Source organism: Corylus avellana, chromosome ca6, assembly GCF_901000735.1.
Source record: "Corylus avellana chromosome ca6, CavTom2PMs-1.0".
NCBI classification, from domain to species: Eukaryota; Viridiplantae; Streptophyta; class Magnoliopsida; order Fagales; family Betulaceae; genus Corylus; species Corylus avellana.
The window spans coordinates 13,002,718-13,018,555 of NC_081546.1; the positions used below are offsets into that span (position 1 = coordinate 13,002,718).

Here is a 15,838-nt window from a genome sequence, read left to right on the forward strand (position 1 = left end):
GCTTCGATGGCCACAGTGACCCAATGTCTGAGGAAGGCTGATTCATGGTGAGCCCGAGACCGGGTTGGTGCTTCGACGACAGGACTCAGTGAACCATTGTCCAAAGCAGGCTTGTTCATGGTGAGTCCGAGACCGGGTCGGCGCTTTGACGACAACTCGGTGACCCACTGTCTGAGGTAGGCTCATTCATGGTGAATCCGAGACTAGGTCGACGCTAGCGTTTTCTGAGGCTAGGTTGCATTGCGCCAGGCCTGCTCGCTCGCCGCTGGTCTGCAGGAGAGGTCGCTGCTAGGCGTGAGAAGCTGCATAGGTTATTCAGGAAAAGCTTTTTCTCCAAACGTTGTAGAAGACAACAAGAATAATGGCATAATTGTAAATTGTGAATTGCAAATTTACGATATAAAGATATACAAAATATCTTCTCCTAGTGCCTGGCACTATGTGGTTTTGTGTGTGAATGCGCACAAAATAAGAAGCAACTTCATTGTTTTTCTTTTCTTATGAGAAGACACACGTCAGACGCATTTCCTCAAAATAATAATGAGGGCTCGGTGACCCATAGTCCGAATAAGGCTCGACGAACTCAGTAGGCAGGCTCGCCGAGTTTGGCAGTCTCAGCGGAGTTCGCTGGAGGATTCGCCGAGGGACTCGCTAGGCTCGCTAGAGAGCTTACTACACTCGCCGGAGTCGGAGTCCGGCAAACCTGGGTTGAGACTATGGAGTCCTTGGCGGGATCCATGGCTTGCTGGTTTTGCTTGTGGCGACCCTGCACGTCGTCCGTGTGGAGTGACATGTAGATCGTCCGTGGCAGAGATGCGACCAGCAAGTGGGTGGACCTTCTTTGGACATTGCACAGCTTTTTCGATTTCTTTCTCCCTGCAGAAACAATAGAAAACGAAAAACAAGTATGCACCCCCCTTATCTCCGTAAAATTGAGGTGCGTTAGTTTCTGAAAGCAAAACATGGAAAAAGCCATGCAAATCGTGGGGTCACGCCTGTAAATGTTGGCTTACTAACCACCTAGCTTTGCATGAAAGTGGGCACCAGTTAAGGAGAATTCTCCTCAAACTCAAAGTGTTGGTCAAGAGTAGCCATGCGCAATAGCATGACTTTTGCAAATATTAAAGCTAAACATGCCATCACGTGGGCCTATCTTGATAAGGTACCACGTATTATATATATTTTACCACATATTATTGTAACAAAGAGAAAAGCCAAGTAAAAAGTGAACTTATCTTTGATTATCGTCCGACCTTGGGAACTGAAAGCTTTCTTTTTGCCTACTTTCTGATTGCTACAGTGGAGATTGTCCCCCTACACAGTCCGGTCGAGAAGTTGCATTTACCCCTCACTTTTACGGTATGAACCAACGTAGAAGTTGAGGTTGGACCCTAGAGTGGGGGCCAAAGTGTCAGCGAACGTCTTTCCTTAAAATAGGAAAATAAAAATTGCAGGACTGCCATTCAGAGCCCCGGGACGCATATTCTCCTTCGCTTCTATACTTTTCTGCAGTAGATCAGGTGAATCTGATGTTGACGACGCAGATCGCTACAAAGGGGATCCGGGATAGATGAATGTAGGTCTACGCATATCCGTTGGATACGTGTAGATCTGGCGAAAACAAACTAGTGATGCAAATCGCCATGGGGTGGATCTATCTGTGATTATAGATTTGTGTCGATTTGATTTCGGCTGGTTGATGTATCGCCCAAACGCTTGACCACCACCATAACGGATTTTGATTTTGCAAGAACCTAGTCGATCCCCACAGACGGCGCCAAACTGTTGAAGCATTTTTTGGATCTAACAGTCTCCGTTTGGTGTGATCTTCACGTTCTTCGAGGTGTCTCTAATCAACGACCTTCGGGCTTCTACAAAATAATAAGAGCGTCAAAGGGGTCTACGGGGAAAGCCCCGTAGACCCTCCGATGCTTAAGTTAGCAGTCGTATATAGGGTCAAAATGTAGCAGAGCTAGCAATGTATTGAGAAATAATGACCGATCCCCCTTTACCTCTGTCTTGAGTTCTCTTTTATAAGGTTTTATCTCTGTAACTGCTTCCTTGATCTTCTCCCTTCAGATGATTGAAGAATCATTTGAAATAGTGGGGAGATAATGTGAGGTAGTTGAGATAACGTAGGACCTTATGAGATAATGTAGGGTTGTTGAGAGATAGTGGGACCCATAGTGGATTTTATCCCCAACAACCTTAATGTTCAATTTCTCTAAATCCATAATTATATGTTTGAGTAGTCAATAAATTATAAGCGCCCCGCATTAAATATTTAATCAATTTGGAATAAGATCTTCTTTATTTTCATGGTTTAAATTTTTATTTTATTTCAGTTAATTGAGCATATGTTGTCATGTAATTTAATTTTTTTTTTTTTAATGATGTGGCGATATATTCACAATGTGATAATATATATATTATTAAATTTGTAAAATTTAATTTAGATCATAAAATGGTTCATCTCTAATTCGGATGGGACCAATTTTAGGTCATGACTAGGATTATTTTGTTCATAATTTTTCAATTATTTCCTCCATGACTTTTCAATTCAATTAATTGAAAAGTCATGGAGAAAATAATTGTTCCTTTATCTCCTTTCGGTACAAATCCCATACAAAACACGAGCCCTTCGTGTAGTCAATTCAACAGGAATTTTTTCAGGCTAAAACTTTTCTCTTTCTTCCTTTTTGTTCGGCTGAAAAACTAATCCAAAACGTTTTCCAAAGCACAATATATGGTCGCGGCTCCGTTTGTTAGTTGATGGTTATTTATTTATTATTATTATTATTATTTTAAAGTTTACTTAATCCCCTCAAATTATTATCTTAATGACAATTTACCTTTTAAATTATTAATTGTGATAATTTACCCCATAAATTACTAAAACAATTACAATATATTCCCCAATGTTAGCAGAATGACAAAATTACCCCTATAGAATTTTTAATAAGATAAAAAATACCCTTAAAAATTTAAAATAAATAAATAAATTTTAGTATTTTTATTTTTATTTTAGTAAGAGTAATTTTGTTATTTTGTTAAAATTTGGGGCACATTGTCATTGTTTTGGTAGTTTGAAAGGTAAATTGTCACAATTGATAGTTTGAGGGGTATATTGTCATTAGAGTGGTAGTTTGAGGGGGTTAAGTAGACTTTACCCTATTTTTTTAGTGGAAAAGAATGGTAATAAAAATTATGGAAAAAATTCACTTTACCCCCATAAAGTTTCAGAGGTTTTTCAATTTGAATCTTAAAGTTTAAAAATTGGCAATATACCCCCTTAATGTTTCAAAAAATTTCAATTTAAACCTTTCATTATTAATTTCCGTCAAATTGGACGGAAATTTATGAAATTACAAAATTACCCTCGGGCTTTTTTTTAAAAAAAATTTCCGTCCAATTTAACGAAAATTAGTAATAAGAGGTTTAAATTGAAAATTTATGAAACATTAGGGGGGGTACATTGCCAATTTTTAAACTTTTGGCTCAAATTGAAAAACTCTTGAAACTTTAAGAGTGTAAAGTGAATTTTTCCCAAAAATTATTGATGCGAGAAAAAGGTAAAAATATTTGGTATGAAAAGGTAAAAAAGAAAAAATATATATTTTATAGGATTTTTTTTATGTGAATAATAATAAAATGTGATTGATGTGATGTAAAAAGTAAAAATATTTGAATAGTAACTGAGTTCTTGCCAAACGGTGGACAAGTTATTTGGTTGCAAAGGTTGAGCTTGTGCTATAGCCTATAGGTTTTACGAGTAATTCTATAAGTCATTTTTTGTGTCTCAAAAAATGATGTGGCTTTTAAATTTATTATTTAATTCAAATCAAATAATGATCATTCACAAGTTCAATGATAATCTGAAGAGCCACATCATTTTTAGAGGGATACAATAGCGACTTCTAGCATTATTTTACTGTTAAAAAAAAAAAAAAAAAACTTCATTTTAAACTTTTTTTTGTTTTCAAAAATGCATTTGGACCTTTTTTAGATTAAAAAAAAAAGAAGGTACTTTCTTTAGTTTTTTTTTTTTTGGCCGAAAAACTTATCCACAACGTTCTCTGAAGCACAAAAGCAGTAGGATGAGTTATTTTGGCTAAAAAGGCTGAGGATTTTTGACATGAGAATTCAATAGTGTTTACTTTCTCACCTTCTCATTCTGGGTGTTTAATAATCCCTCTTCTTTTAGCTAATTTGAATTTAGTCATTAAACATGCTTGTTTTTGTTTTGATAAGACAAAAAATCCACAGTTTCATCTACCACAATCTTGTATTCTACTGCTGCCCTTTCCCATAAAGTAGTTACTACCTAAACCATAGAAGAATGCTTTTTGACCAATGCGACATAAACATATACTACATTTTGCCTTTATTGATTAAAAATTGTATGTGTGGCTCCTGCGGATAGAACTCCATTTGTTGTTCCTCAAAATGCCTTATGGGAATAGAAATTTTTATGTATTAAAAGCTTTTTTTTTTTTAGTTTTTTAATATAATTCCAACCAGCTCTATAAGATAAAAAAGAAAAAGAAAGAAAAAAAGAAAAAGGAGATCGCCAAACACATTTCTTATCCAAAGACTAAAACTACTAGCTACTTTTTATATATATATTTTAAATTTTGGATTTGTTTAGCCCCTAAACAAATTAGAGCAGTGATTTTTGGCACACAGACGCGCTTGAACAGTAAGCATGTCGATGTTAAAATATTATTTTATTTTTTTATTGTTCAAATATTATTTTAATAATATTTTATAATATTTTAATACCGCGCGTGCTTACTGTTTAAGCACGCCGTACTTACTGTTTAAGCTCGTCGGTGTGCTAAAAATCACTACTCAATAAATTAATACAATAAAAATAGAAGAAAAAGTGTTAATGATGATGTGACCCAATTAAGGATAATGTTAATTAGGAGAGAAAATCGGCGTTAAAAACCAAGTGCTCAGCAGTCAGCACGGGATGGCTTGGGTTTGAGCGAAGCTCACGGGGCTGCTGACTGAGCGCCGCGTGTGCTTTCCTCGGCTCTTTCAATAACTAAATAATAAAAGAAAGAAGTCTTTTGTCCCTTGTGAGAGTCAATGACCAATTTGCCCATCTCTCTTTCCCTCTTTCATTTTTCATTCTTCTTCCAAATTCCATATAAATCTTTTGGAAACTTCCGCTGGACGTAAAATTTACCCAATAGGAGACAGAGGGTCCCAAGAAACCCTAAAAGAAAGTCAAATAAATATGCCACCGCCCTATTTTTTTTTTTTTTTTAGAAAAAAAAAAAGAAAAATATCTTCTTTTTTTTTTTTAATCCTTTTTTTCCTTTACAAGAAACTCTAAGAAGTCAATAAATAAATATACCCATCACGTTTTTAAAAGAAGAAAAATAAGGAAAAATATTTAGAAACCCTAACAACAAACAAGAAGTCAAAATATTCTGTCATACCTTTTTCTTATTTCTTTTTGACAGAAATTAAAAAGAAAAAAAAAAATCTCATGAAGAGGCTTTTTTTGGAGCTCTTTTAAAGGGAGAAAAGAAAAAAGAAAAAGGAAAAAGAAAAAGAAAATAGAGCCAGCATAGAAGAGACCCGCCGCCTTGAGCAGAGTGTGAAACCGAAACAAAAACAAAGGTGAGCAATGAGGCGTTGTTTCATACTACAGAACAACACTTGAGGCGAAACAAGATCATCTTTTCGGCCAAAATCTATTTCTGTTTTTCCGATTTCATTTATTCGGTCGGGGTGTATCTTTTCTTTATATATTCTTTCTTAATCGAAAGAGAGAGCTCTAATCTTTTTTTATCGTTTGTTCTTTTTTCTGTTGTAAAGAAGACTTTGATAGCGTCACAGAAAGCCACCGCAAATCCCAGAAGCAAAAAAGGGGCAAACTTTTCGTAAAGACCGCCATTGTGAAAAAGGTTAGCTTTCCTCATTTTTGTCTCCGTTCATTCTACTTTTTCTTTGGTAGTATAAACTCGTGCTTTCTTCTTTCACGTTGTGGCAAACATTCTTTGATTCTATGAGAAGAAAGACGACCTGGGTCTTAGTTGGTTGCTGTAACTAGTGCTTCTGGTGCTCTAGTTTTTTTAAGCTGTGCTTTGAGAAATTTTTGATAGTGGTGTGTTGTTTGGTTCCATCAGAGCTTGGATTTTTGTGGAAGGAAGATAAAAGAGCGAAAATGAAGTACGTATTGGTGACGGGAGGCGTAGTTAGCGGTCTAGGCAAAGGGGTCACTGCTAGCAGTATTGGACTCCTCCTTAAAGCCTGTGGACTTCGTGTTACTTCCATTAAGATTGGTATTTTGCTCTCTCTCTCTCTCTCTTGGTTTTTCAGGTGCATTTTTGGATTTTTTTTTTAAATGGATTTTTGATATCTTGTATCAAAAAATATCTTGTATCAAAAAATATCTTGTATTTTGCATTTTGATATCTTACTTATCAAAAAATATCTTGTATTTTTCTTTGTTTTTACCCTTTTTTTTTGTTGTTGTTTTTTTAGTTCTTGTTGCTACTAAAGTAATTAATGAATGGATTAGCTGGGCAATCATCTTGAGCATTTGCAATATTATTCATAGCTTCTGTTGCCAGATATCTACATTGGTAATTTTGTAATGCAAATGGAAAAAAATTTCACACGACCATGGTATTATTTTTCATGAATTAGGTGTTGGTCAAATATGAACCATGTGACATTATAGGTTCAGTATAATTTCTTACTGTACAAGAAAAGGTATGATTCCGTTTGTTAATGTTTTTTAGAGTGTTTTTTTGTTAAAAAAGAATTCTACGTGACATAAAGGTAGAAGCAGTTATGAGTGTGTATTGTGTTTTGAGTTGTTTGTTAAAGTTTTTGTTTTGAAAAGAGAAAACAAAAGGGAGAAGGAAAAAAATTTATCAAACAAAGCCCTGTTTACCATTAAGAACCATGCCTTCATTATCTTATTAAAGTCATGGTGCATATTTTTAAAATACCATCTTGGATGCCAAATTCTTGAGAAGGTATTTAATTCAAGCGTGTAATAAGCATCATCTCTTTTATTTGTCATTAAAAGTGTCCTTACCCTGTGTTGGTCCAAACCTAAGTGGGGTTCGGTAGGGTTGGCTTGGATAGGTTCAAACCATAATTTGTATTGTTCTTATTATGATTTTAAATTTGTTCCATACATGCAGATCCTTACCTGAACACAGATGCGGGGACAATGTCTCCTTTTGAGCATGGGGAGGTATTTGTCCTAGACGATGGCGGTGAGGTAAATTGACTTCATGGATTGTTTTTTCTGTTTGTCTATTTTCACATAAGGTGGAGAGAGTATTTGTGCAAGAAAAGTCAGCTTTTCCTGAATAGAATAATTACTGCAAGCTGAAGATGGTTCTGACACTACTTTTAACCACACTTTCACTGATTTGTTTGGGTTATCTGTGTTCTTATCTCATATCCGTATCCGTTACACACACACACACACACACACACACACACATATATATATATATATATATATATATTTCAATTACTATGTTTTGTCTTTTAGAAGGTGGGTACGATCTATTATTGTTATAGAAACAAAGAATGACTTGCTTTTTCCTTTGAAGGTGGACCTTGACCTTGGAAATTATGAACGTTTTCTGGACATTAAGTTAACCCGTGACAACAATATTACAACTGGTAAAATATATCAGGTATACTAAATTTATACTTCTGTTTGCAGTCATGTTTACCAACTTGAGTTTGTCTGAAATACCATAGACTTATTGCTGTCCTTAATTTTTTCTGTTGATATTAACAGTCCGTTATTGACAAGGAGAGAAGAGGCGATTACCTTGGAAAGACTGTCCAGGTCTTTTTCATTATTCAACCTTTTTCCTTGTCTAATAAAGCTTTTCATTATTCTTTATGGTTCCTGAATTTTGTTTCTATGTTTGCTTTACTCTAGGTTGTTCCACACATTACAGACGCCATTCAAGAGTGGATAGAGCGTGTAGCAAAAATACCAGTGGATGGACAAGAAGGTCCAGCTGATGTTTGTGTCATTGAATTGGGTGGAACTATAGGTACATTAACATCTTTGGTGTGAATCAAGACTAGCTATTCCCTAGTTATATTATTAAGCTTAAATAAATGCGTATTATGCAGGAGACATTGAATCAATGCCATTTATTGAGGCGCTTGGTCAATTTTCATACCGTGTGGGTAAGAAAAATGAATGCACCATGTTATTTTAGAGATTCTTGCAAGTAATTTTTGTTTTTTTTTTTTTTTTTTTTAATTTATGTGAACTGGTTTCACCCAAGCGTTTCTTGTATTAGGCTCTGGTAATTTCTGCTTAATTCACGTCAGCCTTGTCCCTGTTCTCAATGTTGTTGGTGAGCAGGTATTCAACGCTGCATTTACTTTTGTGGTGATAGTAGTTTTATATTTCATGAATATGGATAGCACTGAAGCATTGCCTTATACATCTTGTTGTCTGGTATGATAAAAAATAAGATGGCTTTAATTAGAAGTGTGCTCAATTTTTCAATAGAAAACAAAGCCTACCCAGCATAGTGTTCGGGGACTTAGAGGACTGGGGTTGACGCCAAATATTCTAGCTTGCCGTAGTACAAAGGTCTCTTTCTTTCCCTTCCTCTATTTCTCTTTCATGAACTTCATGCAACAGCAGTAGTCTCAAGTTTATAATTTTGTCCTTGACAGGCACTTGACGAGAATGTTAAGGGAAAACTTGCCCAATTTTGCCACGTTCCAGTATGATCACTTACATACCAATATGCATGTTTGTGTGTGTCTCTGACTGTGTGATGTTTTCCTTTGCCTTTCTCTAAACCATTAGTTATGATTTCTAAGCAGAGATGACTTATTTACAGGAGGAAAACATTGTTACTCTCTATGATGTCCCAAACATATGGCACGTTCCTTTGCTATTAAAAGTAAGTATTGTTATCAATTTTGAAACTGTTTATGTTCATACTTGTTTCTCAGAAAGGATTGAAAATGTTTTGTTTGTCTCTCTCTCTTCCCTACCATCACAAATAGGATCAGAAGGCACATGAAGCAATCCTGAAAGGGCTGAACCTTCTAGAGTTTGTTTTACTAACTCACTCTTCTTTTTTTCTTTTTCTGTTTAATCTATTTCTTGCTTCTTTTGCCGCATCTGCTCTCTCTCCTTTATAGGGTTCAACTGTGTCAACAATGTTTATGCTACTTCAAGAGGCATTCGTTTTCCAGCGGCCCATTAACATTTCCATAATTTGCAGTGTTGCTAGGAAGCCTGAGTTAAAGGAATGGACTGCAAGGACAAAAGTTTTTGACACATTGCATGATCCTGTAGGTTAAAGGCCTTTTCATACATGTGTTGATATCCATTTATTTGTATAATCCGAAGAATAATGCTCGTAAATGCCGTTGATATTGCAGGTTAGAATTGCTATGGTTGGAAAATACACAGGCCTTTCAGATTCTTACCTCTCTGTTTTAAAGGTAAGTTGTTTTACTGTTCGAGGCTATGTAAATCCTATTTCCATTAATCATCAAGACATTTTTTATTTGCATGCAAAATGCTTCTTTTAGAACACCAGTGAACTTCTCTTACATTTAGATGCTGTGATTTTAGTTCTGCTTATAGCCTAATTGATGTAGAGCAATTGTATTTGCATTTACTACAAACTTGGATTAAGTACTAATGCAGCTTGAAATAACAAATTGTTAGTGCGCATTTGTGTGCGCCACACAACATATGCATGTGTGTTTGTGCAAATTTGCCTTTTGTGGTGTGACCCATATTTCCTTCTTTTCTATTTAATACTTGTTTCTGTTAAGGGTAGAATCCCTTGTCTCCCATGAAGTTTGTTGGTAATAGGACACATGATTTTGATTTTCGGAAGTTGCTAAAGAAGAAAGATTAAATTATCCTTTAAGTTATCCTTTTCACCTTGTATGGTTGTGTTGAATATTTCAACTTGGATACATACACCATTTCAGTGAATGATGTATGCAATTCATTCTCGTCATGGCAGCTGCAACATTGTGAATATAAATTGTGTGGACCAATTAGCTATTGAACCGTATTTTGAAATAGCCCACTTGGTCCTTATTTCAGATCTGTTTGTTTTTGTATAGGTTTTCTTATCCTCCCCACTCCAGGTGGAGGAGAGGTTTTTGTATGGGTTTTCTTTATCCTCCCCACTCCAGGTGGAGAAGAGGTTTTTGTTTGGGTTTTTTTTTTTAATCCTCCCCAATTATAATTGGACAACTTTATCCTTCAATCTACACCTATAAATAAGGTGATGATGTAAGTGGGTGCGTCTAGGCGTTTGCTATCCTTTCAAAATGAGGAACTTGGGGTTAGATCGGGGAGGCTCCTATTCTCCACTTGAAGGTGGGCAAGATGCACATACACACACGTGTTAGTTCTCTGATTCTAAGGGTTAAAGACAAATCTCTTCTATATACATTTTCGTGTGCTATATAAAAGTCATGCATAATTTTTTGTACATATAAAGCAATTATTACATGTTTCATATGTTGCATGCTTTTAACGTTGTGGTAGATCAGATCTTACTATCCAGCTTCTTGTTTCAGGCTCTTTTGCATGCTTCTGTCGCTTGCCACCGGAAGCTTATTGTAGAATGGATTGCGGCAGGTGACCTTGAAGACAGTACTGCTAAAGAGGTGGATACCATTTTTTTCTTGCCGTAATAATATTTATTTAGGATAGATTGCACATCCGTCCCTCGAGGTTTAATGAAATGACACAGACATCTTCCTTATTTTTAATTGACAGTCCACTCATTATATTTTTATGTTAGGTTAGCACTTTCCGTCACTGATGGAAGTTAGAGGCCACATCATCAAATATGCTTTTTGTTTCGAAATAGCCTTGAAACAATTAAAAACATTTATGTGCAAAGAGAAAGGGAGAAAAAAAAAATAGAAAAAGCTGACTATGCTTGTGTGTGAAGTCCACTGGTCTCACCATTGTGTTTTACATGCAGAGCGCAAATCTAAGGCCAATCCTTGTTTTTCTTCTCAAGATCCCTCTATTTTTTTTTATAAGTAATCGAGATATCATTAAAAGCGTAAAATACAATTCAGGTGCACATGAAGTATACAAGAGAAACACATGGTTAGAAGGAGAAAAAAGAGCAGGGAAAGATCTCCCTCTATATTTAGATTTGAACAACCAAAGGAGGAAAAAAAAAAAAAAAAAAAAAGGATACTAATGAAAGAGCTTCTGCCACATCCATTCTCCCATTATATTTTTCTTTATTTTTACCTCTAATACAACCCCCTCCTCTGCATGTCTGTTTTCATTTCATTTCCCCAATTTTTTCTGTTATTTTCCTCATCTTCGTTCTTATTCTTTTTATCCATTAAGCATATAAATTTTGTATGGATAGCTTGAAAACATCTATTTAATTTAGTGAGGTGAATGATTTGTTGCTGTGACCAGTACAGTGGTTCTCTAGTGAAGGGTGTTGATAGTAGGTGGGATTTGGATCAAAATAACTGGTAGCCTGTGTGGTTATTTGGGTTTTTGTTGGGTAATGGATTAATCAAAGATAGGGAATAAAGGTTGGTTGAGTGTCAATGACAAATTGATCTGGCTTTCTGGTTGTTGGGAAGTGTCGTATAGTCATATTAATAATGGTGGTCATGAGATGCATCTAATTTGACATATCTTGACTAGAGCTTTATCCTCCTTGATTTTTCTTTGAAAATGTGGGAAATCCTTCAAGATGAAGATTTGCACTCTCGGAATCTCTCACCATGTTCTCCAAAATGTTGTCAAAGAGAGAAAAAGATGCTATTAGTCAATATAGGGGTAACAAATTAACATAACATTTGTGAGAATTGCTATAAACCACATTTTATCCCACAATTATTCCATAATGTTGATGTGACACCCTCAACCAATCCTTGGAATTTTTTTAACAAGAACTAATCAAGTGTTGGTTGGGACTGCCCATAAGCATTATGAAATAATTGTGGGATAAAAATGTAGTTTTAGCATTACTCAACATTTGTTGTTAACGTCTTTCGTTTCATAACCCTAACAAGTGAGGTTAGTGCTATCTCAGAAACAAGAAGGGATGTATTTTTCATTTTGTGGTATCTGAAGGGAAGGAAGGTTGTGTGATTTACTCATTTATTTATCATGTGTTAAACAAAAATTGACTGCTATCTTCTGCTGCTTGCAGGCCCCTGATGTTTATAAAGCAGCATGGGATCTTTTAAAGGTGAGTCTTCTTCAAGGAGTGATTGCCTTAAGATTATATTCTGTTTTCTTAATGACTATTGGTTGCACTTTATTTAATGTGCAGTTATTTTTCCCATTGATCTTCTAAAAAGTCTTCCATTGCAGGGTGTTGATGGTGTTCTTGTTCCAGGAGGATTCGGTGATAGAGGAGTGCAAGGGAAAATTCTTGCAGCAAAATATGCTCGAGAGAAAAAAGTACCATTCCTAGGGATTTGTTTGGGAATGCAAATTGCTGTTATTGAGTTAGCACGATCTGTTCTTGGTTTGCATGACGCTAACAGCACGGAGTTTGATCCTGAAACTACAAATCCTTGTGTAATATTTATGCCAGAGGTATTTATTCTTGCACACTTCTTAATGAAGCTGGTGTCAAATAGCAATGTTCTATCTGGTTAACCTAGTCTCTGTTCTACTTATTAGGGTTCAAAAACTCATATGGGTGGTACTATGCGGCTGGGATCAAGGAGGACTTACTTCAATGTTACCGATTGCATATCTGCAAAGCTGTAAGGACTTGGTACAACTTAAGCTCACATGCATACAACATATACCACCATTCACCCTCCACGACTTCGTTGGGGGTATACTACAGTGATGATTAATATGTTTTATACTGTACAATTTATCTCCATGTAGGAACTTATAGTGACACCTTGTGAGATGAATGTCATGATTATATTTATGGATACTCATCAAACATCTCAACTCAGCTAACTTGGCAATATGATTTGAATTTATGTTTAGGTATGGCAATGTAAGTTTTGTTGATGAGCGACATCGGCATAGATATGAGGTGATGTGCCCATAGTCCTACATAATCCATGCATGCATACCACTGCTTTTTATGGAAAAATGATAGTGTGTACTATCTTGACCAAGTAGTCACTGAAAATTATTTATGTTGTACAGGTCAATCCAAATATGATATCAAAACTTGAAAATGTTGGTCTGTCCTTTGTTGGCAGAGATGAAACTGGTCAGCGCATGGAGGTAAGTATTTGTAGCAGGATAGGTCATAATGTATACAATGAACATTAAGTTTATGGGGTTGAAACAAATGCAAGATTCATCAGTTCTTCAACTTTATCAATTGTTTGGTTTCCGGTAATTTTGAGCAGTTTATTGGTGTAATGAATGCAGATTGTTGAGTTGCCGAGTCATCCATACTTTGTTGGTGTTCAGTTCCATCCTGAGTTTAAGTCAAGACCTGGAAAACCTTCTGCACTATTCTTAGGTACTTCTAAAACCCAATTGTTGATTTCATTGGCACCTTGGAATCAATTGCTGATGCATTGCAAGAACTACAACTTATCAAATTATTTGATGTTACGTTGGTGACTGATAATAAAGGTCAACCATTTACTAGTATGTTAATGATGCATTGATCTATATATTATTTTTAACATTCACCATTAAAAGGAAGTCATTCTAAATAGTATGTATGCAGACATTGTAACTTTTAGGGCCATGTATTGATACAGATCCTAATTTTGTAATCTATCACTTTGGATGGTACTTTTTATTTCTCAGTATTTGTTTATCAGGCAAGCATCCTAACCTCATTTCCTTCTAGGTTCAATAATTTTAGTAGAGTCCATTTGAAAGTGTTCCACTAACAATTGTAATCTCTTCAGTAATTTTTTTGTATATGTTTGTATACCATGTATATATTTTGCATGATGACTTATTGGATGAAGTTTTTAAGGCAACAGATGGATAGAAGTAATTAGGAAAAACTACTCTTAACTCCCCTCAATTTACCATGAAATTTGCCATGTCTCCCCAATCTTTCAATTTGGTTAATGTACCCTACTGATCTACTACCATTGAGGTTGCATTGCCTCTCTTCCACCTCCAATATGACAAAAATACCTGGCATAAAAATACTGAAAAATGACAATTCTGAATATAAAAAAAAAAAAAAAAACAAAAAAGAGCAAAAAATTCATAATAGACCAAAGTGATGCCTTTTAGTTTTTTTTTTAAGTTTGTCCTTATTTATTTATTTTTTTTTTCCTTTTTTCTATGTTGGGAATGTTTTTTTATATTATGCAAGGTACCTTTTTTTCATTTTGGGTCATGGAAACCAATGGTAGATCAGTAGGATACATTAATCAAATTAAAAGATTGGGGGTATTACAAATTGTGTGATAGATTGAGGGCAATGAGTGTAGTTTTCTCAAGTAATTACCTTCTTATTGTTTTTTTTTTTCCCCCTCGAATTCAATAAGGTTGTCGTGATTTAGAGCAGGCTTCTTTAGAACACGACTATATGGGTAATCTATTCTCAGTTTGAGTGATTGTTGTAGTGATATTTCTTGTTATTTATTATAGTTAGGACTGACCTTATCGATATCGTGGAAGGTTGCTTTGTGCAAACTGTTGGCATGTCTCTGTTCATGCATGAGTGTTTAGGGGCACAAGAAAGTGTTCCTTGCGAACGATCAGTGCAACTATAATTATTGGTTCTGGTATTCCATCAACTAATAGAAGCATCTACTCTCTTATATATCATTAACTATCGTGTCGGCTGATGTTATTTGTTGGTCATGTTCGCAGGACTTATAGCAGCAGCATGTGGGCGCTTAGAGACTGTCCTACATGACAATGGCCATGTAAGGAAGCCCTTGACTAGTGCGATGAGTAATGGACACTCGATGATGAAAATCCACCAAAATGGAGGCGCAATTAAGTTGTCCAATGGATCAGTAAATGGTGTGTATAGCAATGGTAATGGCGTGCATTTGGAAGAAAGTTGGTGATTTTCTTGTGGCAGTTTCTTCTGCAAGTGCTATGGTTTTCTTGAAAGGCGTTTTGGTAGCCGTCGGTTTTGTCTGTACAGCAGTTGAGTATGGGTAGATGTTTTAGCTTGGGGACATCTCTTCAGGAGAAAGGTGGTGGTCTTTAGTTTTTTGAATGACGGCTTGTATTTCCAAGTATACGGTGAAGCTGGAAATTACTTTTTATTGGACTGAGTTTCCTATTTTTGCTAGGACTAAACTTTTGTTGGCCTTGGAAAAGAGAGATATATTGACCAGTTTCTAATGATATAAGAGCAAATTGTTTATTGTTTTCTGGAAAAACTAATATACCTTCTCTATCATTAAAAATCACATGGGTGTGTGTTTAAAATTCCAGAGTATTAGCTCATTTATATGATCGCCTGGCATAGAGCTCCTTCTGCGACTTTTAACCTTGTTTGTTAGTACACATTTTCAGTTGTATTACTGCTGACTGGCAGATTGGCCCTCTTGCAGATATGCACTCCATCTTGCCTCAATTCAAAACCTGGTCAACTACAAGGGCCAACTGCATAGCAAATGCAAGAGCACATTTTGTTTGTAAAATCGGCCGCTTTCCATCAATAATTTGGAAGCATTCCCACTACATTGTACCCTGTTTTCTCTTTTAGATTAGATTAGATTCCCCCTCCCCCAGCCTTTCCCTTTGTATTGATCAAAAGAGATGTGAAGGTTTGAATTTTCTATTGTGATAATTAAAGGTTCGAGTTTTGGCATTGTGACAAATAAGTACTTTTGTCATTATTTTCATCTAGGTTTAATGAAAGAATTGTCAGTTATGTTC

The 15,838-nt window shown here is 35.6% G+C and overlaps 1 protein-coding gene across 4 annotated transcripts; it reads left to right on the top strand.

The window, feature by feature from the left end:
- The first annotated feature begins 5,545 nt into the window (after window positions 1-5,545).
- On the top strand, window positions 5,546-15,838 carry LOC132183711 (uncharacterized). Of its 4 annotated transcripts, none has more exons than XM_059597101.1 (24): window positions 5,546-5,634; window positions 5,833-5,921; window positions 6,144-6,299; window positions 7,173-7,252; window positions 7,593-7,679; window positions 7,787-7,837; window positions 7,934-8,051; window positions 8,134-8,190; window positions 8,307-8,371; window positions 8,522-8,605; window positions 8,692-8,742; window positions 8,862-8,924; window positions 9,031-9,077; window positions 9,252-9,321; window positions 9,412-9,474; window positions 10,576-10,665; window positions 12,195-12,233; window positions 12,359-12,586; window positions 12,674-12,759; window positions 12,998-13,046; window positions 13,163-13,243; window positions 13,394-13,487; window positions 14,813-14,983; window positions 15,511-15,838. In XM_059597101.1, exons 3-24 carry the CDS (start codon window positions 6,182-6,184, stop codon window positions 15,663-15,665), a joined length of 1,947 nt encoding a protein of 648 aa, XP_059453084.1. In that variant the 5' UTR covers window positions 5,546-5,634; window positions 5,833-5,921; window positions 6,144-6,181; the 3' UTR covers window positions 15,666-15,838. The 4 variants fall into 4 exon arrangements, with proteins under 4 accessions (XP_059453084.1, XP_059453085.1, XP_059453086.1 ...); XM_059597102.1 differs by having other exon boundaries at window positions 5,551-5,634; window positions 5,836-5,921; XM_059597103.1 differs by lacking the exon at window positions 5,546-5,634 and adding an exon at window positions 5,649-5,739.